Source organism: Morchella sextelata, assembly GCF_020137385.1.
Source record: "Morchella sextelata strain SCLS chromosome Unknown scls_16, whole genome shotgun sequence".
NCBI lineage: Eukaryota > Fungi > Ascomycota > Pezizomycetes > Pezizales > Morchellaceae > Morchella > Morchella sextelata.
The window spans coordinates 176,373-190,282 of record NW_025408631.1 but is presented as its reverse complement, the minus strand read 5'-3'; the positions used below and the strand labels follow the sequence as shown (position 1 = coordinate 190,282).

General features: G+C 47.4%; 2 protein-coding genes across 2 annotated transcripts; both read right to left on the bottom strand.

The window, feature by feature from the left end:
* Positions 1-3,708: 3,708 nt before the first annotated feature.
* H6S33_003770 (uncharacterized protein) lies at positions 3,709-3,987 on the bottom strand (the record flags this gene model as incomplete). The annotated part of the gene is made up of 1 exon (XM_044835503.1): positions 3,709-3,987. One exon carries the CDS (start codon positions 3,985-3,987, stop codon positions 3,709-3,711), a length of 279 nt encoding a protein of 92 aa, XP_044691304.1.
* Positions 3,988-10,825: 6,838 nt separating this feature from the next.
* H6S33_003769 (uncharacterized protein) lies at positions 10,826-13,033 on the bottom strand (the record flags this gene model as incomplete). Its single annotated transcript, XM_044835491.1, has 1 exon — positions 10,826-13,033. One exon carries the CDS (start codon positions 13,031-13,033, stop codon positions 10,826-10,828), a length of 2,208 nt encoding a protein of 735 aa, XP_044691303.1.
* Positions 13,034-13,910: the final 877 nt, after the last annotated feature.

The window sequence follows — 13,910 nt, the reverse complement described above, 5'->3', positions numbered from 1 at the left end:
AGCTCTCTGTCTATATAATCGTTCACTGAATTTTGATGTTTCATGGATCGACCAGTGGAGGTACGGGGTTATGAAGAGTCGGATTAGTCAGAAAGGTTCTATTGGGTTCTACCGGGTTCTGTTGATCGTTGATGTATGAGTCATGTTGGATTTGTCATCGCTGGGGTTTCCTTGAGTATATTAAGGGGGGCGTTTGTTTGTATTTTGTGTTCTTCTTCTTCTTTCTTTATGCAACGTCTTCTGTATCTACGCTGTCTATTGCTATATAATATTCTCGTTCTCTTCTTTTCTCAAGAAGACCACCGCCTCGCTTTGTTCTCGTCCCCCTTCAAACCTTACCGACGCTAGAGCCCCGTAGTACCCATATCGTGGAGCTCCCACACCGTCCCCTGCTACGCTCTTCGTGCCCTGCGGAATACTCGCTACTCACTTCCTTGAGATGATGATAGTTGTGGGTTTCTTGCCAAAAATCGGCTCAGCCAATTTTTCCCAAGAGTTCTCCCTTTCTCCCGCTTCGCTACTAAGTAAGCTGCAATTTCCTTTACATTTCCGAGTCTTACATGAAATCCCCAATCATCTATCCATTTACACCATTTAATAATCGTAGATTCTTCATATTTGGTTAATAACTATTGAGACCGATTTGCTGTATGTCTGGTTTCAGCTCCTTTTAGCCGGTCCCTTAGGGTAGTATAAGGAATATCAAATGTTTCTGCCGATACATGCATTGATTTAGAAGGATTTAAGGAGTCATTATAATGAAGAATTGCTTGATTTATTACCTTTTCCCTCTCTTCCAGTCTTTTTCCTTTTAGGCTAGTCATCGTATTGCAATTGTTATGAAGTTAGGTTTACAAACAGGGAAATGGGCAACTTGAAACAGATGCTTTTGTGAATAACCAACCTCAACCCTGGACGGTTACCTGGTAACGGGCGGTTTCCCAGTGAAATACGTTAATATGATCAACTGCAAACAATATTTCAATCCTAATGCTCTTATACTCATTTTTGCTCCTCCTTTATAATACCTATACTGGAGTTTCCTCTATTCCTTGTTAATAATCCTACTGGAATTGCTTCTTATCATAGCCTGACGGCTCCCACCCCACTTATCGTATGGAGGTTTTTGAAATCGTTTTGTTAGTTGAAAGATTAGTATGGTTTCAGTGTTATTTACTGTATTTGGATTACGGTCGGGACTGGTAGCACTAGGTCGGTTTAGGTTATATTGTACAAAGAAATCTTGGATTTCGAATTTAGTTTCTATTTGGTTCTTTATGTTTCTTTGGTTCGAGTTACACAGATTAGTTGTCAGAATTTCCTTTTGATTTATATAGGGGGCTTGTCCTCCGATCCTGTACTTTCTCTCTTTCTTCTTTACAGAATATTCGCTTTTCTCCTGTTACTTTTAGAACAATACTATTATTCCTCTTCTCCATACGATTTCTGGCCTGTTCTCCCTTGATATGATATACCAATGAGATTTTAAATAAAACCTCATATAATTCAAGTTCTCGCATGAAATCCTCCCTGATTTACTCTCGACTCCTACATCAATGTGTTCCAGCCCCTTTCAAATCCTGCCCCAACTCGAATGTATACTGAGTCGATCCGAACACTAGCATTACTCTATTAGACTTCTTCTCTTCATCATCAGATTTCATCAGTAGTTCCCAACCTTATTCGTAGTTATCAGATCCTGTTGATATTTCTCCTATAATTTTACCAATCAAATAAAAGTAACAATACTTAAACCATTTTAATAAGAGTCAGGATTAGTATCATGGATACTATTAATCGGCTGAGTAATACCATAGAAATTAGTTGTTTTCCAAACTACAACTGAGTTTATAGTCTGTCGGATCCTGATTCCATGATTGGGAATGTAGAAATGACCCCCCGTATTGGTAGTATATGTTCTAGAATTCATCCAAAATAAAGCGTATATCTATTGGGGCATCTATCATTATGGGTTCCTCTATTCATTATATAATTAGTAAAATTGAAGAATTCGTACTCGGATTGAAAAATTCCTCGCATAATTATATGCCAAAAGTTCTGAACATTATGTCATTTGAATAAAATTAAATTGAAGGTTGTCCTATTCTACTCGAACAGTATAGTAGTCAAGAACACCAGAGGTTGTATTTTCTTTGGCTGTATAGTTCATTCTCAGAGTCAAGCTAGAGTTGCAAAAACCTAAAAAATTTTGAATAATAAGAGTCGACAATCTCCCTAGACACATATTCCAAAGAAGAGCAAAAATATAGCTCCCTATTTTTCAAAATCCCTTGTCAGCTTCTGATAGAAGTAATATTTCTGACTAAATTCAAACTATATTTGTTTCTATTGCCAGCCGAGTGACTAGTTTGGGTGGGTTTGCCGGGGTTTTCAAGCTAAAGAAAAATTAGTTTTAAGATTTTAAGTTTTAAGAGAATTTTACTTACTCGAACAGATATCCTGATATCAGATATATTATCAATGACCTTATCGACTCAATTCAAAATCTTGCCTCTAACCTCAAGCATACAATTCCTATCAACCAACTCAACAATCTCTTTGTTTTAGGGATCAATAAAGATCAAATTTTACTAATCAGAAACATCTAGCTGCAGCTGTTGAGGACGATCGAAAAGTCTTATCTGGGGAATTTTCAATCATTTATCATTGGGTTTTCTTAGTTGAGTGTAGTCATACAAGATGTCATTAATAGCATCAGATTCATAAACTCATTTGTTGGTAGTTGGATAGGGTTTATAGTATAGACTAATCTCAACAATCGGAAATTTTTGTAAGGAATAATTTCTCCTTTTATCATCTTCGTTAGGGTTAAAATATATGACAAACAAAGCCCTAACCCTATTGACTATGTAATTTTCATCCTTCTCTACTGTATAACAGCATGTAATTCAGAATGCTTAGTCAGTTGCTGCATTTGTTTGAATTGTTTGAAAAAGGCAGCGGTATCATTGACAATTCTATCATTAATTCTATCAGTAAGATTGGAAAAGTGTCTCTTAATAGAGGTAACAACAAAATCAATATGATTTTATTTAATTTTCTTGAGTAGAGATGGCTTGTTTGCTATATATATATAAATTTCTTTCATAACCTTTTTCTAGTATCAGCCTGTAGGCATTCTATCGGATCTGGCAGAGGGTATTCTAATATCTTAGGTTTGTGGAAACTGTTGATAGTTTAAGTAGTAAGGATTTTGAGGGGGATAGGTAAGAACAAAATAAATAAAAGTAAAAGTAATTTTACTTCTAGAAATAGAAATAGATCAAGGGGCTAACAGCTAAATATTTCTCTTCCTATAATAGTGGAACTTTCATTTAATGATTATGGTAGCTGATAGTAATTCAGATTTGTTGAATACGCTCAGGGAGGATGTTCAGAGAGTGTTGTGAAGGAAAGAATTTGGAACTCACCAAACCTAATGAGAATCCTCCTTATCATTTTACCTCTCCGCGTTATCACCTCTCCCTCCCCAGCACCGACCCCACTACCCTATCTATCACCTGCATGAACACTCCTCCATTTTATCTACAACCCGCGCGACTATCTCTCCCCCAAAAAACCGTCTCCAGTACCCTATCTACCATCTATATGAACACTCCTCCCTCTCCAGTATCACCTCCCAAACCCTATCTAGCACTCACTCAAAATCTCTCCCAATCTCATCCCGATTTCCTCCCGATCTCCTCCCTATCTCTTCCCGATCTCCTCCCTATCTCTTCCCGATCTCCTCCCGATCTCATCCCGATATCCTCCCTCTCTCCTCCCGATCTCCTTTCTATCTCCTCCAAATCCCCTCTCTATCTCCTCTTGATCTCCTCCTGATCTCCTCCCCATCTCCTCCTGATCGCCCTCCGATCTCCTCACCATCTCCCCTTGATCTCCCCCAAATCTTCTCCGAATCTCCTTCTGATCTCCTACTAATCTCCTCCGTATCTCCTCCAGATATTTTTTGTGACTCATATACATTTTCTTACGCGTTCCACCTTCTCTCTTGAGCCCTTCTGACTCATCTTGTACTGTAGTGCCTATAACTATTCAGCTGTGGCAATCAATATTACCCCTTACACCACTGCCTCCTACATCGATGTTAACAGTCAGAATCCACATTATGGGTTTCTCAAGCTGTTGGAGATGATTTTGGGGAAGCCATACCCAATGCTACTAGGTAGCACTCATATTTTGAGTGCGTGACTCGTATAAAGTAGGTTAAATTGTAGTCCTTTTACGGGTTCGGTTAACAGAAGTCCGATCCGGTTGAGGTACTTATATTTGCATATGAGAATTTATACAGGTAGGTATAACTACGAGTGTTAGAGAATTGGTTTGCTAATAATAAATTTGTCTCCTTGACCGCATAACTCTCAAACTATCAATAGGGTGGAGATTGATGTAATATACTAAATTATTCCCAACTCATACTGATAACGCCGTACTTACCAATTCTTCAAATATACGCTTCACGAATTTATAGTATACTGTTACACTTACTTAATCCCCGTGTTCTTGCATCCCAAACTGTATTGTCCAAAGCAATTAAAATTGACTGATTATTTAAAGATATGGTGGCTCATTCAGATTCATCTGTTCACCTCCTGCATCATTGTAAAGAGGGAATCTCTCAGGAGCAGAAAATCTTTCAGAAATGTATTTCACATCATTACTATCTGAATTGATAGATATCGACCTCCAACATGCCTAACTAGCATTCCACTTACGGATTATTGAACTGGATTTGGCAGACCTAACAGATTGGTAATTCCAAAAAGCGCAAAACAAATCTAGAGTCTGTTATATCCACAATTGAATTACACTGTTAAGGCAATTACCATCTACCAGCCAAGCTTCATGGCTTTGATGAAATAAGATTCTTTAATTTTCCCATTTGTTGGAAAAAAGCTTAGAATCAATATCCCAATTTGAGACCATGATTATACCAGAGACGTTCAAGCTGTATATTTTGAGTTGATTTGTTGTAAAAATAGGGTGCAAACTATCGGTGTGTAGAAGGATCATTTGCTTAATAATTAGCATATTCTCCACGTCATTATTGAGATGAGTGTTCGTGGGAATCTCAATTTTGAGAATAGCATTTTTGAAGCATACTGTAGGTAGTGAAGCCTTCGGAAATGGAGATTAAAGAATTGCTAGCTGGAGGTTGGGAATTGGACAGTATCTAAAATAAATATTACCAACAAGGTTTGTATATAATTATTTGTCTTAACCTGAAGCTAAATTATACTTTGAGAAAACCCACCTATCACGCTGTCCCCAATAAAGCCCCATCTGATCAATTTGTAGTGCTTCTCAAAGTGCCAAAAAGAATTGAGGGAGTGGATAAAGTAGGGGATAAGAGTTGGTAATTGGCAGATCCAGACTTGAATTCCCCATGTAGGGTCAATCTGTGCAAGACTTTTGCGAATGCAGTTTTTGGCAATACCAATTCCTTCAGTTCTGATACTGCAAACTACAGGCTGCTAGCATTAGGACAGACGATATTCAAGAACAGTAAAAACTAGCGAATCGATTTTGTCACCTTTAAATGCTTATCAATGAAATTGTATGGCCTCAATCTACAGCATGTACAAAGTTGATCAGGAAACATTAGACCCTTTAATAACCCTATTCATATGATAACATTGATTGATATTTTACAGTATATCAGGCAGATTAATTGTGATATACAGTCTAACGCTGGGATACCATATCGACGAACTTTGGACGATCAAATACAAGATTTGAGTTTTGCGAAAACCTTCATATTATAGAGATAAGCCATTCACATAGAGTTACAGTATGGTTTCTTCATAGTGTATATAATTCAAGCTTGATAGAATAAGTGGAACTTGCAATTTGTAAGCTTATATTTTCCAAACGGGATTCTTGAGCATTGATATTTGATTCTGTTTGAAAACTTAGAAACATATTACCACTGTATACACTTCTCACTTTTGTGGTGTCTAGCATTCGATTTCTAAAACGGGAAGGTATTTTCGCTGTTCATGAATAAAATATAATAACATATTCATTACACTGAATACCTGTTCATGCTTCTAACCTTATTTCAGGTGAAAACCTATCAAGGAGTTAGGCCTGGGGAGCTGATTTAACAATGTGTATAAAGCCGTAATCTTGCCCTGAAATATCCTATTATCAAAGCTGATAACTTCAAGTAAGTACATACAGCGGGTCAATCCATCGATTTCTTCACGAGTAAATCAAAAAATGTTAATAAATATATATATTTTTCTCTATAAGAAATACTTCAAATATATGAGCTAGGTATTACTAACCAAAGTCTCCAAATCAATTACACTACCGTCTCTTACCTGTACTCTCGGTATTGTATTATTGATTTTTAGAAGATCTGCTAAACCCTAAAGTTCCTCATTGCCATCTAAAAACTCTTGACATAATTCATATATATCAGACATATTTAATAGTTGCAGTGCTATTGTTGCAGCGATGACTTCCTTTTCAAATCAGAGAAATCATACCTAATAAAAATGACAGCATCTCGTACCAATAAGACAACCGTAGAAGATTTACTTTGAAAGATGGGCTTTCCAAATCTTCAGAAAATATTACAAAGGGGTAAAAACTGGCCATTCTATAATCCATCGGACTTACAGTAGTTTCTGTTGAAGATTGAATTACATGCACTTTATTAGATCGAAAACAAAGAGCCTACCACGTATGTCAGACATACGGCGTCCATTTAGGAGATAATTTCAAAGGCAGGCTGTTCAGAAAGTTAATAATCGCTAGCCTCTGGCAATAAACTCGAGGTTGTGCAGCCATTTGAAAATACCTTACCTAAAGACACCTAAAGTTTTACCAACCAGTGGTAAATGTAGCAATGCAGTAGGTAAAAATCAAGATGCGAAAGCGTCTTACTTGTGGAAGAACTTTCTCTATATTAGCTAAATTATTAAGAATATTGTGATTCGGATAAAAATTGAGTATGGTCTGGCTCTACGAAGTTCAGAGGTCAAATTTGGTTGTTATGGAGTAGAACCTATGTCAATTCTACAACTGAACCTATATTTATCGCAGCACAAAGGCTGTATTAACTCTACAAAAAATCAGCTTTCAAAAGGATCAATTGTGGTTGTTGTTAGGCTAATTGTGGTGGATCGGAAAGTGTCGAAACCCGTTGCTATGCGCGCCTTTCCATGATTTATAACCTCGCGCTGTACCTATTAACTATTCAAAAAATTAAAAGTCTGATAATCATTAGCTTAACAAAACATTACTCTCCGGCACCGGTACTATATTAAAGATATATCAACATGCGGCCCAAGGCCGCTGCTCACTACTATGTTATATCAATCTCTTATTGCTCTTGAGCACTACTAATACAGCAAGCAAAGTCAGTATTAGACTTCAGACTTCCGACTCTTGTTGCGAGCCGCAGTCTGACGTTCTGGCTGTAACTATATTACTAGCACCATACTTATTACAACTATGAAACCCCAATATCACTACTCTTTCACGAACAGATAGTAGTAGATACGCAACACTTCTGCAAAGAACACGCCAGCGCGGTGATTACCCCAGAATAAGGGTAAGGGTTGCATCACAGACTCTCACTCACCCCACCTGGACCAACAAAACATATTCCCTGCAGGTGCCATTATGGTCTACTACCACGAGAATCAAGAGAACAAAGGGCTGGAGCGTATTTCTGCCCACCCCTGATTTGAATTAACTCGGGCGTCACATTTTATTGCGCGATGTTCAGCTACACGACGAGATGTTTACCGCTCCACAGCTAGACCACCTAGCCTACTGATGGGCACACGAGGTCTCCAGACCAACTCCAGAATCGATCATCTCGAGACAATCAAGAGTCACCCCCCATCCATCTTGTCTTGTCCCGTCTGGAAAGCTCTCCAGTCATCAAATCTCGCGCCCATCAACAGCTGGTCATGAATTGCATCCGTGCTTGTGAGGTCGATATAGATTTCCGCCCGGAACCCGAGTAGCGATACGCGCACGCACCGAGGAGATCGGGCGTGTAATAAGCCGGCATTGGCAGCGGACTGGGCTTTAGGTTGCAGGTCAGCGTATCATATAACTACATGTACACCCACGGGAAAAAAAAGTGAGGAAACAGCGCCTGCACTCTAATGACGAGAAGAACTTGAACTATAAAATGCAAAAGAGAGTATACAGTGCGGCCTCTGAAGCATTTTTGACGCCTTGTACGGCGTCCCTTCAAAAGTCATGGTTGTTGTTTAACCGCGTTTGTGTTCACTCGTTGCATTGTTTCGTCACTTTTTCCTGTGGGTGTACATAACCATGACTCTTTTGCGGCCGCAAAGCTTATATCCTGGGCTGGGAGAGTGGTTTGGGGGCACTCGGTCCGATTGTATCCTCCATGAGTTCTTGCGGCAATGCCCTGCGTGTCTACTTTGCCGAGACTTCTTCGCTCGTCGTGAGATGTGAAGCGCTTCTTTCTTCCTCCTCTTCTTCTTCTCCGATACGTACGTGAAATTGGTACTCGTGCTTGTTCGGCGTTGCAGTAGAATACATATACAACGAGATCAACTGCTCTATCGATCCTAGGGCTCTTAATCCCGGAATGACCACCGGCCTATAGTGACGAGTGATGGTTCATGATGGAGGCCTACAGCACCGAAGTATTCACCAGATCGATTCTACGGCGCTGGACGAGCATAGCTATCGAAGGTTTGATGACCAATTCAGGTTACCTCTTCCGAGTCTTCTTTTCAATACTTGGCCTTAGTGGTTACACATATATTTCGGGGGTGTAGTTCGATACAGGTGGACGTATCCTAGGGCATACAATTGGCAGAGCGTGCCCATTACACCCGGTGCGAGAGGGAGATGTCCGCCCCTCATATATCTTGCAGATGGCTTCTGTAGTGTACAGTGTGTTCGGACACAGCACGTGTGTGTGTAAAAGAGACAAACCGCCGCGCCATGCAAGCCAGTACTTACACTGTACTGCTTGCTTTATCTCTGCAGTCATCATATTGTCTTTTACATGTATAGGGCCCAAGTATCTTCGATCCCCCACCGGGAAATCCCCTCAGCAAGCCGAACCTGCACGACCAGTCACACGTGCGCGTCCCCCGGTCCATGGCGGCCTTTACCTTCACCCCGCTCGGTCCACCACCCACCCACTACGAAACCCGTTCACCAAGCCATGCAGAAGTCTTTACACCCCAACAGGCCCTTTTTAATCGGCCAGCCCCACCCGCAAACCCTCCAGACCCCCCGACCAACCCACATACGCCCAATCACAGAATATCACTCGACCGCCAAGACCTGACATGCGCATTGGAAAAGGGGGTATTTATATAACTACTAAACCCCTAGAGACTTCTTGCATGAGGCTACTCAATTGAACCGGAGCAGCGACAAGTTACATTCTCGGCGTTCAATTTTCAGACACTGCCTCTGCTCGACCGAGTGAGACATAATGACTCATGCGAGGTACCAGAGGACGCGTACACCGTTTCGCCATCTATAGCATACCCTCCTCTTCACCACCGCCGATACGTTAACAGTGCACTGGCCAGACTGCGGCGCTCGGAATCTTGATGTTGGCTCTTAAGCTGGCTGCTGCGTCAACCTCGAGCCGGCGATGGATGCGTGGAGGTTCACGGAGGGACTATATATGCAAGGGCGGTCATATAGCTATATATATATCGGGTTGGACCGCGCCGGTCGGATACACAAGGCCAGTGGAGTCCCGACTATAGTAGTGTTCTCGATGGTAGTATATCCCCGATAGTGGCATATCGTGAGCAACCCCCGCGGCCGGATGAGTCGCTGCTAGCTCTCGATATAAGCATGTTGTCAACAGTAACACACGGAAATCGACACTCCGGTGTGTTTCATGCCGCTCTGCAGGTAAGGCCTGGTTTTGACTTCGGCTCACGCTGTTCCCACACGACCGTTAGCGCAGCACACAAACATGACTCTTGCCCCCCCTCCCCTTTCCGGCTCCCCCAGTAGTGCCAAGACACTTACGCCGGTAGCCGAGAAAAACCGGTTCGGGATATCATTACCCCTGCTGCTATTGGTCCGTTCTGGTATCACGACGAACCTACTTTCCGAACTGAGAATCCGTGGAGGAAGCTATCTAGGTTGATGCTAAAAGGGGCAGCATGAGCTGTGTGCAGAGGTGTTTTGTATTCCCCAGCTACTGTATCCGCTTTTTTCTGCGCTCGGTGGGTCATGGGATATCACTCGCGCCAAGCCATGCACCCCAGTCTGCGTTTTGAATTCCTGGCGACTGCGTCTCGATCTTGCGTGGTGCTGACAGCTAGCCGGCTATCTAAAAAGTATCAAACTCTCCACTTGGAACTCTTTGCTAGAACTGGGGCGTATCAGGTCTGTTACATACGTCCTCAGCCAGCCAGTTACTCGGTACTAGTATCACACCAAGATACGGAAAGGTGTGCGTTGGAGATAGTTAGGCATGCAGCTGGTGTGCTAACAGTAGCCCGACTTGTTGTTATGAATTATGGTATTATGGGAGACGTCCTCTTTCATTTGGCGCGGTGGGGTACAGTACACAGAGGGCCCCCGCTGGTGGATTTGTTCGAGGAGAGGGTATATAGGGGTTTGTTGGGCTGTAGTCTTGCTTGGAGATCTGGCGAGAGAGGACGTGGCTGTGTAGATGAGTTTTGAATTTCCTTCTAACGTTTGGGCGTCCGTCCGTCTATAGAGGACAGGACAGGACGGCTACAGTTCTGACTATACTACTCCTTACTTGCACAATCTCACTACTCCACACACAAACAAAACGAGAATCAAACAAATGCTCCCCCTACCACCCATCCGCGCCCGCCATCCCCCCCGCGCCCCACTGCGGGGGCTCAAAACCGCCCACGGCCTCCTCCAGCCCAATGCCGCCATGCACCTCCCTCATATGCACATACACCTCGCGACTCGAAAACAGCTTGCCACACACCCAGCACATGTGCGCCAGGCAGCGCTGGCACTGCACATGATTGCACCCATCGATCTTCTCGATGACGGCGCCGCAGCCCTGCCCCGCACACGACTTGACGTCCTTTCCCGCCGCCCACTCGCCAAACAGCCGCTCGGCCTCCGTGTCGCTGGCCACCTTCCAGTCCGCGCAGCTCATGCCGTCGTGCGACGCCACGCCGCACCGCGTGCACTGCTCGACCAGGCACTCGCCGCACAGCGCCTCCTCGCCCTCCGCCGTCACCGGCAGCACACCGCTGCAGTCGGCCGTCGAGCAGAAGCGCAGCTGGGTCGCGTGCGTCAGCACGTAGTCGCTCCAGGCCGCGGCGTGCAGCGTGCCGGGGATCAGCGAGAGCGGCAGCGGCGCCCGGCACGAGATGCAGCTGATCGGGAAGGAGCGCGTGCTGTGCGTGGAGTCCAGGAACGCGGACAGGCAGTCGCCGCAGTAGGCATGCCCGCACGTCGGCACCACCACGGCGTCCGTCGGCGCCGTGAGACACACCGGACACTCCCCTTCGCCCGCCGCCGCCTCCTCCGGCGGCGGCGGTGGCGGCGGGAGCGTGCCGATGTGCGCGAGGAGGCGCGCCCGAGCCGCGGTGCGCGCGGTGGGCGTGCCGTAGGCGGCTAACCGCCGCTTCTGCACGTCGTAGTGGATGTACGCGCCGGTGCCGGCCTGGATGCTCCGCAGCACGCGGATGCCGGCGGTCGTGACGAGCGTGTCGTTCCACAGCGGGATGCCGCCCGGGAGCGCCACGACCTCGCCCGCGATGATGCCCGCGACGCGGCGCTTGGCGTCGCACACCGCCGCGCGATCGCACCCGCCGATGGTGACGCTGACATGCCCGCCCTCGCCGCCCTCGCCGCCGCTCCCGCCGCCCCCGCCGCCGTCCTTGAACACGCCGACCCTCACCAGCTTCCCCCGCAGCGCCCGCTGCAGCGCCTCCACCTCGCCGCCCACCACGCGCCATATCCTCTTCGACGAGCGCAGCCTTGCGCTGTACACAAGCCGCACACGCACCTTCGCGCCGCCGAGAAACTCGCACACCCGCCCGCCCACCTCCTTCGCCGCGCCCCTCGCCATCTCCGCGCTCCCCATGCGCACCACCATCTTGACCGCCCCCTCGCCGGCCGCACTCACCACCTCGCAGCTCAACACCGTGCGCCCGTCGCTCTCCAGCAGGCTGCGCACGTACGCGGTGCTCTCGCCCTCCTCCTCCTCCTCGTACGACGCCTCGCCGAGCTCCACCACGTCCGCCTCTGGCAGCTGCAGACACCGAGTCACGTCGCAGGCCCGCGCGGAGGGGGGCACCCCCGTGACGCGGAACATCCCGTGGCCGGCGTTCGTGACGCGGATGCGCCGCCCGAGCATGGTGCCTTCCTGCCGCGGCGCGGCGGCGGCGGCGGCGTCGGGCGGGAGGGCGAGGATGGCGGTGCAGGAGGGCGCGGGGTAGGTGACGAGGAGGGTGTCGGCGCGGGTTGATGCGGCGCCGGGGGCGGGCGCGGGGGTCGCGGTGATGAGGGTGCCGTCGACGCGGGAGGCGTGCAGGGCGCTGATGGCGGCGGGGAGGTGCTTGTAGGGGAGGTGGACGGCGGCGTGCGTTGCGGTGAGCGTTGTCTCGTGTGGCTCGTAGGGGGCGAGGAGCGCGGCGAGGGTGCCGGGCGTGATGTCGGCGGGCAGGTTGTGGATGTGCAGGGTTGGCGGGAGGACGGGCGTGGTGGACTGGATGGCGAGGCCGGGGCCGAAGGTGACGGTGTGGTTTGCGAGCGTGGCGGTGAGCGTTGTGGGGGCGGGCGGAGGGGGGGAGGCCGGCGGTGCGGGGGGATGGGTGAACGGGCAGCGGGGACGGCTGCAGTAGCCGGCGGCGGCGAAGCGGCAGGGGGGGATGAAGGGGGCGGCGGTGGGGCGGAGGATGGACGTGGAGGGGATGCTGGTGCCGGTGCCGGTGGTGGTGGGAGCGGGGGAGTGCAGGTAGGAGCAGGTGCGGCCGCGGTGGCAGGTGGAGAGGAGGTGGTATTTGCAGGGTGTCTGGGCCTTGGTAGTAGGCATTGTGGTGGTCTGTGTCGTGGATGGCCCGAGGGGGGGGATTTACATTGACTGTAGGTTTCGAGATGCAGAGATCTTATGGAGATGCAGAGATCTTATGGAGATGCAGAGATCTTATGGAGATGCTTAGAGTGGGTAGATTTCGTATATGGTGCAGATAGCCCCCGTAGGTGGATCCGTAGCCCGCAGTCTGTAGTCTGTAGCTCGTGGGTCCGTGGATAGATCCGCAGCCCGTAGATAGCCCGTCTCGTGTTTGCCCCGTGGTGTTGAGTCGGCGTTGACGTTGATATAAACAACGCCGTTGGGGTGGGATGCCTGAAACCGGCCAGACATGCAACACACCCCACACCCACACCGCACACACACACCCCACACACACATCCCACACAGATGCACCCCACACACACACGCAACACATGCAGCCAACATGCAGCAGCCATGCACGCAATTCCTGGCTGCCTCAGGCCTACGACTGGCCTGACCGGGGCGCATATGCACTGCTCTGGCTTTCGGCTGTTGTGTCCAGACGCGGTTGTTGTTTACGTTTCAACGGTTGCTAGCTGTGGCTTTTGGGTTGTGGTTGTGGTTGTGGCTGTGGCTGTGGCTTGGCGGGTGAGTGAGTGATGGGTGGTGATTGCGTGACCAGGGTGTTGGGCTGTGACAGGCGAGTGATGGCCTGTGATGGAGCCCTTACCCTGCATGCAACAATGATCGACGGGGTAATGATTGACGAGGGGGATAGTAGTTCTTGGCGTGTGTTTCAGTGGCGTAGAAGGTTGCAAGAGCAGTAGCGGAGGCGGCTATGGGGAAGTGGGATATGTCCATTGGCCTCGCCACGTTGTTGGCACACTCCAAAGCCTGCTTAATTATAACGGGGTGA